At 43.0% G+C, this 15,842-nt stretch overlaps 1 protein-coding gene across 1 annotated transcript in view; it reads right to left on the reverse strand.

Annotated features, from left to right (window-relative positions):
* Positions 1 to 2,445: 2,445 nt before the first annotated feature.
* LOC122401092 (solute carrier organic anion transporter family member 5A1) overlaps positions 2,446 to 15,842 on the reverse strand; it is a 48,410-nt gene continuing 35,013 nt past the window's right edge. Inside the window, exons 4-15 of the mRNA XM_043403030.1 lie at positions 14,848 to 14,901; positions 8,811 to 8,916; positions 7,587 to 7,803; positions 5,877 to 6,020; positions 5,544 to 5,759; positions 5,367 to 5,474; positions 5,062 to 5,295; positions 4,463 to 5,005; positions 4,087 to 4,276; positions 3,815 to 4,003; positions 3,578 to 3,729; positions 2,446 to 3,445 (exon numbers count right to left, since the gene is read on the reverse strand). Coding sequence (XP_043258965.1) covers positions 3,147 to 3,445; positions 3,578 to 3,729; positions 3,815 to 4,003; positions 4,087 to 4,276; positions 4,463 to 5,005; positions 5,062 to 5,295; positions 5,367 to 5,474; positions 5,544 to 5,759; positions 5,877 to 6,020; positions 7,587 to 7,803; positions 8,811 to 8,916; positions 14,848 to 14,901 — 2,452 coding nt within the window. The 3' untranslated portion in view covers positions 2,446 to 3,146. The remainder of the gene's footprint in view (positions 3,446 to 3,577; positions 3,730 to 3,814; positions 4,004 to 4,086; positions 4,277 to 4,462; positions 5,006 to 5,061; positions 5,296 to 5,366; positions 5,475 to 5,543; positions 5,760 to 5,876; positions 6,021 to 7,586; positions 7,804 to 8,810; positions 8,917 to 14,847; positions 14,902 to 15,842) is intronic.

Here is a 15,842-nt window from a genome sequence, read left to right on the forward strand (position 1 = left end):
AGAACTATTAATACGCTGTGTATCATACAGTGTTTACAAACGTGAATAACATTCATTTGAAACGTCCTTTTCGTATTTTACGTAGCGAAAAGAAATACGAGGAAATAGTTTTCTTTGTATGTATAGTCGGAACTAAAATTAAATGAGAGATCGAGGCTACTATAAAATTACCCCCACCATATTGTTTATTTATTCCCATCTTTGTTATAACTCATGGTTTCTATGGAAAGATTCAACAAAGTATGGCAATAGAGTTATATATCCGCAGTGAAGGTGTTAATATTTTTCATCATATTTTTTCTGCTACGTGGAGTAGAAAAACCAGTTTCAAGTAAAAGTTGTTTCTTTTTCGAAGAATGATTTAAAACTGGAAGAATATTACGTAAAAGGGGCCAATCGATTCTGCAGTGCCGAAAAAGGGTTATGTTGTCATCGTTAATAGTTCTTGAAAAAAACAGCTCATAAAATTTTATATAGGTTGAGTTGCTGTAGCTTAGCATCTTAAACAATTACTTTACATTTAATATTGCGGAGTCACGGTTCGATAAGGAACATCAGATACTTGAAAATAATTTTTGTCATAAGTGCAACTGTTTCTCAGATTCGTAAGCCACCTTGATATATTTTCTTCGTACAGCGACGTTGCGATAACCTTAAACTTGATATAATTCATCGTAAACTAATTAATCTGATTCGAGAGATCTTCGCTCTATGTTTGTTTAGATTAGATAAAGCACTACGCGATATTAGAGGTAACGTAATCAAGAATTATATTCAAGTTCAACGTCATCTTGATATCGAAATGTCGAAAATCATCAATTTTATCAACTATACGAATAAAGTATATCAGTAGGCGTGACCACGAGTCACGAGATTGATAAAAGAAATGGAATACTGAAGAGAACACACCTTTTACGTCCTCTTGTATCGTATCAACGAATAAAGTTCGTATTCAACATGCTAAACCACAATGACCTAACCTGTACAAGCCACCCTGCGTTAATACACATTCTTCACCATCGACAAAGTGTAAATTGAATTGAATTTGATTCGACGTGTATTTTTCTTCTATTCACAGCACTTTTATTTTATTTTCTCACTTTTTTTCTTTTTTCTTTAGTTAACCTCTACAGGCTTCCACAAAGTCTACCGTTCGGTAGAGATTCATATCACAAAGTAGGTATGTAAGTGCATTACAATATGTAGTTAGAGAGATCATCACGGTCTCGAGAATGGCACAAACGGTCGACCTTGCGGAAAAAGTCACGTTCAAACATCAAAATTGCGTCTAAAATATAGTAGCGTGTACTACACTTCGAGAAATTGACAGTGACGGGCCAAACAGCGTGCGAGAGATTATCGTACATAGGTAAGTGTTTAACATAAGTAAATGCTGTGACGACGTCTTTGCCAGCATAGTGTTTCGAGATTACGTAAAATCAACGCTATAATTGTTCGTAGAAGCGTATGCGGAACGGTTTCGTACCCGAAGCGATAGAGCGAAACGGTACAAATCGTTCATTTGCAAACGCAGTTGCTCCTTTAAGATCATTTCCGTTTCGTCAAAACATTCTCTGGCAAAATTTGTTTAGTTCTTTTAGTTTTTGTCTTAATGTAAAAGAAATTGAGCTGAACGAAGTAACTTTATCATATTCATTTTTTTTTTTCTTTTTTTCTTAGGCTAGGATTCCATTTTGCAGTGATAGATATTCATATTCGTGTTCTCTCTATATCTTTCAATTTCAATTTGAATTAAAGGTGCTCTTACGCCCTATAGATTTCTTTCCTGAGTGAGTTTATATAGTTCTTTCTTTTATCTTTTTTTTTTTTGTAATATCGAAATTGATACGACAGGCTTTCAGGTACAAAACAAGTAGACTCCCCCCAACAATGAGCGAGCTATAATGGTGTAAAGCCAGAACTTATTTGAGACGAGTCTCGAGTGGCGTTAATCCCAATTGACCCTTGATTCACCGAGCCACCATTTGTCAACAAAAACCTGTAGTTTTCTTTCTTTTTTTCTTTTTTATCTTTCGTTGCTTGGAAGCATAATTCATTCAATGTAGGACACGAAGTAACAGTAGGTTACGACGAAACATCGCTCGAACATTTTCATTGTATACGCTAAGATTTTCTGAAAGCTCTTAAAATAGTGTCGCTGATACACTCAGAAGAAAACATTAGAGATCAGGTGTCGCTTTTTAAAAGCGTGATTTACTTTTCTCTTGATAATATCTGTCTGCGGAAAAAGAATAAAATGTACACTATTATAATCGTGTTAAAGTATTCATAAACGATTTAACTATGATTTTCATCAGTTTACATCACTACGTTAAATTGACTACTTTTTCTGAGAAAGCCTAACACTAGTTATAAAATAAATCGCAGCTCTCGATCTGCAATGAATGATATTCATATAGATCGTTAATTCTATCACTTAATTAGTAAATATACGTTTGTCTAGTCTTGTATTTCTTAAGGCAGGAATTTTTATATTTACAAGTTTTGTCCTTGTTGGCCTTCTTTTTTGTTTGTTCAAAAACCGTTCAAGGCTCGTTTCATGAAAACTCGTTTCAGACAACGCGAGTGTTAAGACTCGTCGACGCGAGTTACGTTGCATTACAACCTGCGCGTCCGAAACAATTCACCTATTATATTCCTATTTATTGACATATATATCGCATCACCGTAAAAATGTACACCCTAGTGATATTAGTTCCTAAAAATAGCCAAACCATAAAGGGAAATCTGTGGCAAATCATTCCGGATGATAAATGATATTTTCCACGCAAATATAACCATTGTAAAAATATTTTGGATTCGCCTGCGTGCAAGAATATATGTATGATTCACTTATATTTTCAACGTAATTTAAAACTCGTGTCTGACGATATACGGAACGATATGTTGATTAATCGTCGTTAAATCTCTTTAAAAAAGTATATTAGCACCATAAACACCACGGATTCCCCTCCCATTTTATTCAGAGTCGCAGTAACACTGCCCCTTTAGGATTGCACAAATCAATAATGCACGTACCTTGCATATATTGTTAGGTCACCCACGACATCAAAATAATTTGCCACAGACTTTCGTATCGCCACTTTGATATATTCATTTGTATAGCCTCTAATACGAGATAAACATTAAACGTTCCGAGCATGGTTCTCCACTTTACCAGTCAAAGGTTTGACCTCCACGTCCGGCTCTTCTATGGCAAGAGGCGCTTGCCTTGTGTCGGGAACATCGACGTCCATCGTGCTTTTTGATCGGTTTGCTGTCTCCGTCGAATCTTGGGTTTGATTCGACGACCCAGTTTCTTCCAGATTCGTCGATTTCGTAGGCTCCGTGGGCGACGAAACGGAAGATGGCGTTGGTAATTCCGAACTCGGAGAGATACCGTCACCGTCGGCTGTGTGGTGATGATGTGGCCTCTCTTCGAACACTGAAACAATCCGTTTTAAGTTATGTTAGATTCAAACCTGACATTTTATTTACTTTAACAATAAATGTACCGTATAGCAACTACAGACCCTGCAGTTACTCAAATTTGATACGGTATGGCGAATATACTCACATTTATCGAGGCTGATAATCGATCCCACGAATTCGTTAACAGTGAAAGATGGGGCTTGGTCTTCCATCTGCTTTCTCCTCCTAACTAGCCACCAGTCGATCAGGAACAGTGCCAGGGCTAAAATCTTTATGCCGGCGCAGAGTCCGACGTATCTGTAGACATCACGTTCCCGTTTAACATTCGCCTCGAAACGGCAGTTTTCTTAAAAAACACCCCGCGACAAAGGATTCGTTGTACCTGTATCTAAACTGTTCGATGTCGTAGAGCAGGCACCGACCACCTTTTTCTCCGCATGTACTCTTCCACAGTAAGCACGTAGAGTCGATCAAGTTGCCAAATAAAATTGGAGCGGGTATGTAACCGAACAGTCGAAAGATTACGAACTGCATGCCCAAAGCGAACGATCGTTCCTCCTCGGAGACTGACCTGCACGTTGGAACAGAAACGCAAGAACACATGAAACGGGCACGGTGCAGGGCGTGTGTCGACTTGGTACGATCGACACTTACCGCAACACTATCATCAGCAGCGGCATTTGAGTGATAGCAACGATAAACGTCATGAAGAAAAGTAAAATTAAGAAGGGGAATATAGTTCTGCATGGCGAAGTGCAAGGACCGGCAGTAGCCACCGGTACCACTGTCACTTCCGCAAATTCTGGAGCTGCCGGTGGCAACATCGTTAGGTTTCCATGTATACCTATAAAAATACACGCGTGTATTTGATGAAACGTATCATCGACGAATACTCGAGTAAAACACAAAATACAGAGACGATCTTGACGATAGTTCAAGCTGTTTATTTCAATCAAAGTGAATAAACGTTTGATTTATCACGAAGAGTATCCTGTAGTAATGTTATTATAGGATAAATAATCACGCTTACATGCACAATTGGTGAAATTTGATTTCGAACTAAAGGCAGTGCAACCTGCATGGCAAGGGCTAAAGTACGTCAGACCGTTGTTTCCGCAGACTGGCTCGACGTCCGTCATTCGACATTCGCAACCGAAGTTGCATGCGGCAGTGAGGTTTACTTGAAAAGGCTCCGGGCCCTTCGTGCTGCTGTTAAAGTACGGAATAGTGGTCCCAGCCATCTTCACGTTGTCGCAACCGAGGAAAAAGAGAAGGCCGTAACACACCAGGCATATGATGTTCGAGACGAGAACGAATTGCACCGCGCCCTTTGGTCTTAATTCTAAACGTTTGAGCAAACATCCGCCGAAGAAGATCCCGATGCAAGCGCCCGGTATCGCTATAGACCCAGTGAACACGCTGGCTTGGCTCTTTCCTAGGCTGAACTGCGTCTCGAGATACTTGGGAAGAAAAACGACGAAACCGGAGACGATCACCAGCTCCATGCACGCCCCCAAACAGGTGACCACGTACACCGGATTGCACACGAGCCTCCACATGCTCCTGGGAATATCTGAAACGAACGATTAGATTCAAATTCGATGATTGGTCGAAGGAAAATTTCCTCACCTTTCACGTCCTTGCCGTAACCGCTATCGTCCAGTTTCTCTTTCTTCGGTTCTTTGGATTGCTCCTTCTCTTTCTGCGACGACGATTTGTTCTTCTCGATGATTCGTATCTTTTCCTTCTCGCGTTGCAGCACTTTCGGGAAACTGAAGAACGGAATCGCGACTAAAATTAAGAGCAAACCGCAAAGTAAGAATCCACCCCACCACATGCCGACCCATCTGTGATCGCCAGGACCTGTTGGAGGAAATTTCACAGATGTACTCTTGGTTGCTTAAAAACGATCGACGGTGGACGATTGTTTATACCTATACTGATGATCGCCGCGGAAAAGGAGTCCATGTGAAACGATAGTAAATAAGCCCCGAGTAGGAAACCTAACACCGGCCCAAACGCTGCCATACTATACATACAACCTGTAAAATGGATGGCAATAAGTTTTCCATCCGCCATATTGGATCCTAAAGAGTCATTAGATTCCTTACCAATATACAAAGAAGCACTCTCTGGCCGCACGTGATCATCTATGTAAGTAGTACCAAGAGTAAAGAGAGGGGAACCACCACAGCCTAATAATAACTGAGCAAGTACAAATAACATAACAGGGCCGGCGGTAGACGGAGATCCTTGAATGCAGTTGTCGCCTCTCAAATTGTTGTGTGGTGCCAAAGGTGGCGATGATAATCCGGACGACAAACGACCTAAAAGGAACTCCATTGTTACGCCTGTCGATGTTATTTTAGGCAGAGCTCGTCGAACACGATCTTTTCATAAATTTCAATCATCCTTATCGGATAGTTTCTCTGGTTAAAATGTACCTAATCCCATATCTTGTTCTCGCAACGATACCCCTCGACAAATGTTGTCGGAACTAGAGTTGTTCGCAGCCGTCATTAAATTAGGCTCGGCCGTGAAATGTGGCACCATAAAGATCATCGATCCCAGTCCCATTATTACAGCGCCTAAAAACGAAACGCTAATTGTAATGTTAATACGAGACGTATCTTTCAATCTGTCAACAAAGGAGTACAGTAATGATTCTTAAAACGAGCGAGTTGAAATTCTATCCCTGTCGACTTGGGGGATCCCCCTTGGAGACCAGCGAAGCGTGAAAGACGATGTTTCGTGAAAAGCCGCTCGGCTTGGTCGTCGGATCTCGCCAACTGGCATTTAAAGACAGCCTATTAACTCTACAAGGATATTCTTAAAAGTATGCTATTTACCACGTTGAACTACTAACGCAACACCTCATGGGGTGTTCAAAAAGTGATCGATTCGATGTAGAACGATACACGCGTTAACAGTTTTGTTAAATCGGTGATTTTAAATGCATAGAACAAAGTCTATCCCTTCGACTGTCGTTCGTTCTTTCTCATTCGCTCTTGCCGTTCTTTTCTTCGACCGTTGTTCGTTTTTTCTTGCTCGCTCTCGCTGGCTGTCCTTCTCCTCGGTTGTCGGGAAAAGATAAAGACGACTCCGGTCCCAATGATATCGCTGTGTACAAACATCTGCTGGAAATTTGCCTCCGTTGTACGAAAACTAAGCGACGTTCGTTTTAAGAATCATTACCGTGGGTGTTTACGATTTTTTTTCCAAAGAAACCACAAGGTACGAAGGTCGTTCAACAAGTCCTTAGAAAAAGATAGAAAAACAAATTATTTTAGGTAGATTTTTTTGTTATTTTTCAACATAATCTCCTTTTAGCTCTATACACTTTTTCAAGCGTTCCTCCAACTTTTTTAAGCCATCTAAAAAGTAAGCTTTCAGAAGGTCCTCAAAATAGACATCTGTTTGTGAGGTTTTTTAAAAATTGGAAATAAAAAAAAGTCACTGGAGATTAAATCCGGTGAATACGGTGGATGTTGTGATAATTTGAACTTTAATTCTATAATTTTGGCCATCGAAACTGCACAGGTGTGCTGCACCCGTGCATTGTCTTGAAGCAAGAGGAAGTTCCTTGCTTCGATCGACAATAAAAATGAGACCATGTGGTGGATATATGTGTAGTCCGGGCCACAATATAGTGAGGTCGTAAACTAAACTCTTGAAGGTTGGGACCGACTACTGCTGCGACACTTAGGGCCGTACATGACATCTTGCTTGAGGATGCCTTTCTGAATGTCTTGTTATGTCCGTAACTGCACTACCTTTTTTCATTTTCTACATGCATATATTATAAGCAGGTAATATTAAAGACTTGAATAAGACTTTTACCTGTTACGATACCTCTAAAAATGGCTTTTTAAAAATGGCGACACTAGATAAAACATTCAATTAACTTGTTTGGGGAGCTGAAACGTGTAAACTTTGACACCTACTCGAGTTTACGACCTCGCTATATTGTGACCCGGACTATAACTGAAACTTTAACAGTTGTCTAGTGAGTCATGATGTTTACTAAAAACAAACCATTTTCGATGCTACGAGCGCCAGGTTTTGCACTTTTTAAGAACTTATCGAACACGACCCTCGTATTTTATCCCTTAATTTTGTTATACAAGATCAGAAAATGCATCGAATTTTGTTACCAATCGCTATCCAGACAGGTATGTGCCGACGACTGCCGAGATAGCTGACGAAGATGACGGTGATGACGTTCCCGATCTCGTAGGAGCTCGCGATGACGCCCGAAAGGCTGGACGGGATTTCGAACCTTTTCTCTATGGTCGTGATCACAGAATTAATGTAACCTGAACTAAGTGCTTGCTGCAACGTGACGAGAAACGAGAGGAGGAACACGAACACCTGAAATCACAACGATACGAAGGTGGAACGTAGAGAAATCATCGGTCGTGGCGCGTGTGGCTAATCGAACCACGAAGGGAACGCGACGGAAGCCAGATGGGCCGCGTGTGCGGATCGATTCGATCTAATCTTTACTGTAATTGCTGTTCCAAGAACCGGCCGAGCGATTCGACGTTACCGGATCGCGGACTCTGTTTCAGTCGTACGGATTAAAAATACGAATGATAAATTTTCCAGATGCCCTGGAGTCCGTACCGGAAACAAGACTCGTCGCTATCTGGATTGTTTTCGTCGAGCAAATTATGTTCAACCGAGAAACGCTCGTGTCCAGAAATAACTGGAATGGAAATGCTATGAATTGCTGCTGACATTTTTGTCTCCTTTCCATCGAATCAAACGATAAACTTTAACTTAACAAAAATATCAATTTTTTTTTTACCTCATTTTTTGAAAGTATACATATTTAAGAATGTACTGGTAAATTTTGAGAGATAAATCTCAAGTATTGTATATCACAACAACATTAAAAGTTAATAGAAATTAATAAAAAAATTATGTTGCATTCCCAAAGGATAGCTAGGTAAAACTTGCAAAAAAGAATTATAACGTCAGATGTAACATTTCCTTAAAAAAAATTAAGAAAAATGGTTCAATTTTCTATCATTCACACGAGACTCCCCCCTTAATTACCAATAATACCGATTATTTCTACGCGAAATTTCGAAATCGTTTGACGACAGGTGAGGATCGTATTAAACAATTAAAAAACGTTAAACGCCGTGAACGACGTTGTTATCCTCATTCGTAACGGCTTTAAAAGCCTTTCACGGAATGTCAGCAGCATTTCAATGTCGTATCCTTTCGAACGGTGACTCACGAGGCCAGGTTTGTACATCCGTGTACGCCGCGCGCGATCGAGTCGACTGATCGATCGGCTTAAATAAATCGTGGACACCGATACGAGAGTGTCCGGAGAGCGTAGAGTGATCGGGGAAGTATTTACGAACCTTTATTCCGGCGAATCTCTGTATAAAGGCTGGCCTGCAGCTCAGGATTCCGCAGTCCTTCGAGTCAGGATTAAACGGCGGCGTTTGCGCTCTTTCTTTCTCCGTTCTGCGCGCGGGTGGGCCATGGCAAACGAGAAGACAACGTTTGAAAAATCGAAAAAGGGAACCGAAGAAAAAAGATTTAAAAAGTGCACGATTCTGTTGATCCTTCAACCCGAACAGGACTTAGTTTTAAGCAGAATTTTCAGGATTATGTTAAAATTCTTTGGAGAACATTTCATCTCTAAACAGTGAGTGTACTCTTATAGCATAGACACAGGTTTACTTCAACTTTATTACGATGATATTAAATCATGATACGTGAGTGGAAACTCGACGTTTTGCGTCGCAAAGTACCTCAGAACGTGAATTCTTAATTCATTGCTAATGCGATGTACCAACATTCTAAGTAAATATTTCTGTTTCCATGTAACCTTGCCCAGCCTCGTTTTGATCCTACGTCATCTAAATCCTGCGTCAGCCACTTCAGCCTTACCCGATTTATGCTTCGAAGAATCGTCTTTTACGTTTTATCCCTGCTACAACAGAATCCTTAAAAACTCTTAAGAAACTTTCAACGATAATTCAAGCAACATTTTAATTAACAAACTGTGGCGGCCAAGGCACCACATACGCCTTAGCCGTTCGAAGCCGCTACAATGTATGGTTGCACACGAGACGATGGTTGCACACGAGACGATGGTTGCACACGAGACGACCAGAGCCGCGTGAGCCGAAAAGCCGTTGTCGTCGTCTCTGACCGTCTTTTGTTTTTGAAGGCCTCTTGGTACGGTGGCGATGATCGTACCAGAGAGTCGAGCGTAACCCGCACCACGAGTCACGTCGTTGTACGACAGCAACTATACAATTGTGCGGAACGGAACAGAGCGGAGTCATTATCTTCCCGATCCCACATTGGTGACCCCGACGTGATCTCGCCGCGCAAGTAAAGTTTTTTTTAAGAAAATTTGGACATTTTTTGTATACGGACAATATTAGTTAGTGTAGAGAAATAAGTGTATAGTGTTAAGGACATAAGAAAAGGACACGGTCTGACAAATAGTAAGCGCGGTGTGTGTGTGCGGTGAAACTATTTTTTTTTTTTGTGACTAAGACTGGTAAAATGACTGACCCTAACGTTAACGCAGGGACATCCGGGAGTGTGCCGTTGGCAGTTGATCGCGTCGCTGTACGAATACCCGAGTTTTGTCCGGGAGACCCGGAGATGTGGTTTTCGATGGTAGAGAGAAGTTTTGAGGTATCCAATGTAACGTCGGAGACCACGAAATTCGGGTACATTCTCGGCGCGTTAAGTGCGCGACACGCCGCGGAAGTAAGAGACATTATCATGAATCCTCCGGCCACGGATCCGTACACGACGCTCAAAAATGAGTTTATTCGCCGGCTTAGTGCGTCGCAGGAACAGAAAACGCGGCGGTTATTGGAACACGAGGAAATCGGGGACAGAAAACCGTCTCAATTTCTTCGTCACCTGCGCGGATTGGCCGGTACGGCTTTTTCGGACGGTGTATTGCGGACGCTTTGGATGGGCCGACTACCTGCTAATATGCAGGTGATTTTAGCCACGCAGCGGGACACCCCGCTGGATAAGGTGGCAGAGTTGGCAGACGCTGTTGCGGATACGATGACACCGCGGGTACAAGTCACGGAGGCCGCGATTACGGGCGTATCTGCATCCTGCCAAATACCCCCGCCGGGCCCGAGCATCGAGGCCATGTTAAACATTAAGATGTCACAATTGGCTCTTTCCTTGAGGCAGGAAATTTCTGCCATCCGTGAATCCTTGGTGGACCAGGGGCAATCTTCCCGTCGCAGGTGGACCCACCGAAATCATCCAAACTCGCGCTACCGCAGACGATCTCTATCGCGATCGCGAGAGCGGCCCGCGGGAGGACAAATGGACCATCAAGGGAAATGCTGGTACCATTGGCGGTTCGGTCCGGCCGCGCAGAGGTGCGTTGCACCGTGCAATTGGAACGCCACGGATCAGGGAAACGACCTGGGGAGTCGTTGATGGCGGCCAGCGACACAAATCCAGCATCACGCCGCCTCTTCATCTTAGACAACAGCTCGAAGACGGAATTTTTAGTGGATACCGGGGCCGATTTGTGCGTTTTTCCGCGCCGCCTGCTAGGCGGATTGCGAGAAAGATCGGAGTACCAGCTGGCGGCGGCGAATGGGAGTGTAATTAACACCTACGGGACAGTGTCGTTAAACCTGCACCTCGGCCTACGACGGGATTTCGTGTGGCGATTCGTGGTTGCGGATGTTACAAAACCCATAATCGGGGTAGACTTTCTCGATCACTTCGATCTTATGGTGGACATCCGCAATCGTCGCCTCGTCGATCGGACCACGTCGTTAACGGTCCGCGGAACACGAGCCGAGGATGAAACGCCGTCGGTGAAGACAGTAGCAGGGACTACCGTTTACCACCAGCTCCTGATGCAGATGCCGGAACTTACACGGCCTAGCGGCACCCCGATGAGGACTACGCACCAAACGGTGCATTACATCGAGACAACCCCTGGAGCACCCGTTTCCAGCAAGCCGCGGCGGCTTGCACCGGACCGGCTCAGGGCTGCCCAGAAGGAGTTCGACGCGATGGTGAAGATGGGCATCGCTTGTCCTTCGAAGAGCGCGTGGTCAGCACCCCTTCATATGGTTCCGAAGAAGGGCGAAGAAGCTTGGAGGCCTTGCGGTGACTATAGAGCGTTAAACGCACGGACAATTCCCGACCGATACCCCGTGCGTCACATTGAGGATTTTGCGCAACAACTGAGTGGCAAAAAGGTATTTTCCACAATAGATCTCGTCCGAGCTTATAATCAGATTCCGGTTGCGTCGGAAGACGTCGGAAAAACGGCCATTACAACGCCGTTCGGGCTTTTTGAATTCCCGTACATGTCGTTCGGGTTACGAAATGCCGCGCAAACATTTCAGCGCTTTATCGACGAAATTTTACGCGGTTTCGATTTTTGTTACGCGTATATAGACGACATTTTGGTCGCCTCAGAATCCCAAGCCGATCACCTGCGCCATTTAGAATTATTATTTAAACGATTAAAAGATTATGGCATTGTTGTTAATCCGAATAAATGCACGTTCGGACAGGAAGAAGTTAAATTTCTAGGCTATCGGGTAAATGAAAGCGGCACTCAACCTTTGCCCGGCAAGGTACAAGCCATAAAGTCATTTCCCCTTCCGAAAAACGCGAAGGATTTGAGGCAGTACTTGGGAATGCTTAATTTTTACCGCCGTTTTATCCCAGATGCCGCTCGCTTTCAAGCACCCTTGAACGACCTTCTAGCCGGCAATTTAAAGGGCAAGACCTCGATAGCCTGGACTTCGGAAGCGCGTCAGGCTTTCGAAAATACCAAAAATAGTTTAGCAAACGCAACCCTGCTTTCTCATCCTGCGGTCAACGCTCCATTGTCGGTTACCTGCGATGCTTCTGATTACACCGTAGGAGCTGTTTTACATCAGTACGTCGGCAACGAACGACAACCATTAGCATTCTTTTCTAAGAAATTAGGATCTGCCGAAAAGAAGTATTCAGCTTACGACCGGGAACTACTTTCTATCTATTTAGCAATAAAACATTTCAAACATATGCTCGAAGGCAGACATTTCACGATTTTTACAGACCATAAACCCATAACTTTCGCTTTCAAACAGAAATTAGATAAATGCTCTCCTCGACAATTCCGATACCTAGATTACATTGCGCAATTCTCTACAGATATTCAACATATTTCCGGTAAAGACAACGTCGTTGCCGATGCACTGTCCAGAGTGGAAACGGTTAACCACTCGATTAATTTCGAAGAATTGGCAAAATCGCAAGCCCAGGATGAGGAGTTGCAGCGGTTGTTGAATAGCGAATCTAGCCTGCGATTACGCAAAGTCTCGTTGCCTGGCACGTCTTCCGAAATTTTTTGCGATATTTCGACTAAGAATGTAAGACCTTATGTCACCCCTCCTTTCCGACGTGCAGTTTTTAATATGTTACATGTATTATCACATCCAGGTATTAACGCGACGATCAAGCTCATAACGCAACGTTATGTTTGGCCGTCGATTAAAAGAGATGTTCGCACGTGGACACGTTGCTGTATACCGTGCCAAAGATCAAAAATTTCCCGTCATGTGACTGCACCATTGGCTACATTTGTTAAACCTTCTGCGCGATTCGAACACATTCATTTAGACATAGTAATTTTACCGGTGTCCGAAGGTTTCAGGTATTGTCTGACCTGTGTAGACAGATATACGCGGTGGCCGGAAGCCTTCCCCATGGTCGATCAGGAGGCCCAAACCGTAGCTCGAACCTTTTATGACGGTTGGGTAGCGCGGTTTGGTGCTCCCGTACGGATTACCACCGATCAGGGTAGGCAGTTCGAATCCAAATTATTTTTTGCGCTGAACAATTTAATTGGATCCACACGCCTTCGCACAACGGCGTATCACCCAGCGGCCAATGGGATGGTAGAGCGTTTTCACCGACAGCTCAAGTCGGCTATAAGGTGCCACGGATCCGACAAGTGGACAGAAATACTTCCGACGGTTCTACTCGGTATTCGTTCCGCCTGGAAAGAAGACCTCGGCGCTACCTCAGCGGAATTAGTTTATGGCGAGCCATTAAGATTACCGGGAGAGTTCTTGTCTTCGCATTCAGCGGAAGGCACAGAAAATGCTTCCGATTTTACTAATAGACTACGCAACCATTTTTCTAAATTGAGTCCCTCTAATGCATCACGCCATTCCGTTAATCGTACATTCGTTTTCAAAGATCTTAGCAGTTCAACACATGTTTTCATCCGAACAGATTCAGCCAAAACTATTTTACAACCCGCTTATGAAGGTCCATACGCCGTAGTGCGCCGAGGCGAAAAAACATTTACAATAAACATTAGAGGTAAGGAAATAAATATATCAATTGAAAGGCTAAAGCCTGCTTATATGCTAGCAGAAAACAGACCGGATCCCGTGAGCATAGAAAATCAGCCGGTCACACAAACAAACGTACCTGACAATGCGCCGGTTATACAGCAACGTGTCACGCGTTCAGGTAGACGCGTACGTTTTCCCGAGCGATTTCAAATTACGCGGTAGTACTTAAGGCTTGCGCATTATTATAATAAGTATCATATACCATTTATTTTTTTCCATCACTTTTATGTACTTTCATGTATTTTTAGGTATTACGTATTATATATTAAACTCCATGTAAATTCCTTTTTTTTTCAACTCTGTTCAAATACTGTAATGTAAATCTTAGTTAGGATAACGTATTTTATATAATAGAGTAAATGGTAGTGGTAATGTAGTCGGTCAATTTTTCGTAATTGTGCCAATTACTGGCAGGGGGGTAGTGTGGCGGCCAAGGCACCACATACGCCTTAGCCGTTCGAAGCCGCTACAATGTATGGTTGCACACGAGACGATGGTTGCACACGAGACGATGGTTGCACACGAGACGACCAGAGCCGCGTGAGCCGAAAAGCCGTTGTCGTCGTCTCTGACCGTCTTTTGTTTTTGAAGGCCTCTTGGTACGGTGGCGATGATCGTACCAGAGAGTCGAGCGTAACCCGCACCACGAGTCACGTCGTTGTACGACAGCAACTATACAATTGTGCGGAACGGAACAGAGCGGAGTCATTATCTTCCCGATCCCACAAAACTATATAAAATAGATCAGGAAGCAGTAAAATATCTGACTAACGTTGACAATATTATTAATAATATTTAAAATTAATTTTACAGCTTCTATATCTCATTTTAAAAGAAGCTGTAATTTCGGTCAATACGTGCCATCGTAATTGAAGGATCAGAGAATAAAAGACGATTGATTTAAGAAAAGATACTGATAGTAACAAGCTGGACGATTCGTGCGTTAGATGTTCAGTGATTAGCATCGACCGTAATCGTCTTTTCGTTAATTACATCGATCGTACAGTAATCGTGGCGCGTTTACCTGTCCACCATGGAAGCACTGGGATTCCTGCTGTGACATTTGATGATAAAATCTCTGAAAAAGGGTAAAAACGAGAAACGGGAAGCATGAATAATCTGGTGCCAAATGATGGGCCGTTAACGCGCGCGTGCATGACTTTCACGGCTAATTAATTGGAATCGAGTAAGCTTCCAGCGAAAGGAGCGTCGAGAAGTATATAAACCGATCGCTGTTGCAACGATTACGGACGAATCTATTTCACGCACGGAATATATATGTGTCACGGTCACAACACGCGGTGCTTTCGCTTTCTATTATTCGGACGACGCTACGTTGCAATTTGGAAACAATTCTCGTATGTAAATTCGAACGCGAATCCCCGACGACGCGAAAATTGCTCGATTTACCAACGTGGGCCATCGATCGCGGAAACGTTTTCACGATTTTTGCGCTCCGTTCGCGAGGAACTCGTTCAAGGGATAATTGTTATGCACGCGATCTGTATTATGTTAGTTGGACTTGCAACTTGCACGTACGATAAATAAAGATTCAGTATGCTACTGCGTGCAAGTTGAGGGACGTCGCTTTTAAAACGAAAGATAGACGAGACTTTGTGTTCTCTGTTCAGAGCCACGTTTGATCGACAAACCTTGTTGAAACCAGTGTTTGGTCAAACAAAAATTTGTCCACGTTTGCTCAAATACGTTATATTCGATCTAGTGTTTGCGCAAACATACATTTTTTTCAAACTCGTATTTGCACAGGCGGATATTTGTCCCAATGCATGCTTGTTTACAGGGAGAATCGATCGCATGTTTGCATCGACGTTACTCGAAACTTTGCAGATTGGACAATTGCAAAATATTAATTTTACGGTCGGCCACGTTTACCAATAAGAATCATGGTTTGACGCACTATTAATTTTACGCGGCTATAAATAGATTTTCGTTCGACTTTGCTGAATTCATTTAAAACATTTTTCGCGCGAATGAATTCGAAACATCTACTATCGATCA

This window comes from Colletes gigas, unplaced genomic scaffold (genome assembly GCF_013123115.1).
Source record: "Colletes gigas isolate AHSC1104 unplaced genomic scaffold, ASM1312311v1 Colletes_gigas_Sc00021, whole genome shotgun sequence".
NCBI classification, from domain to species: Eukaryota; Metazoa; Arthropoda; class Insecta; order Hymenoptera; family Colletidae; genus Colletes; species Colletes gigas.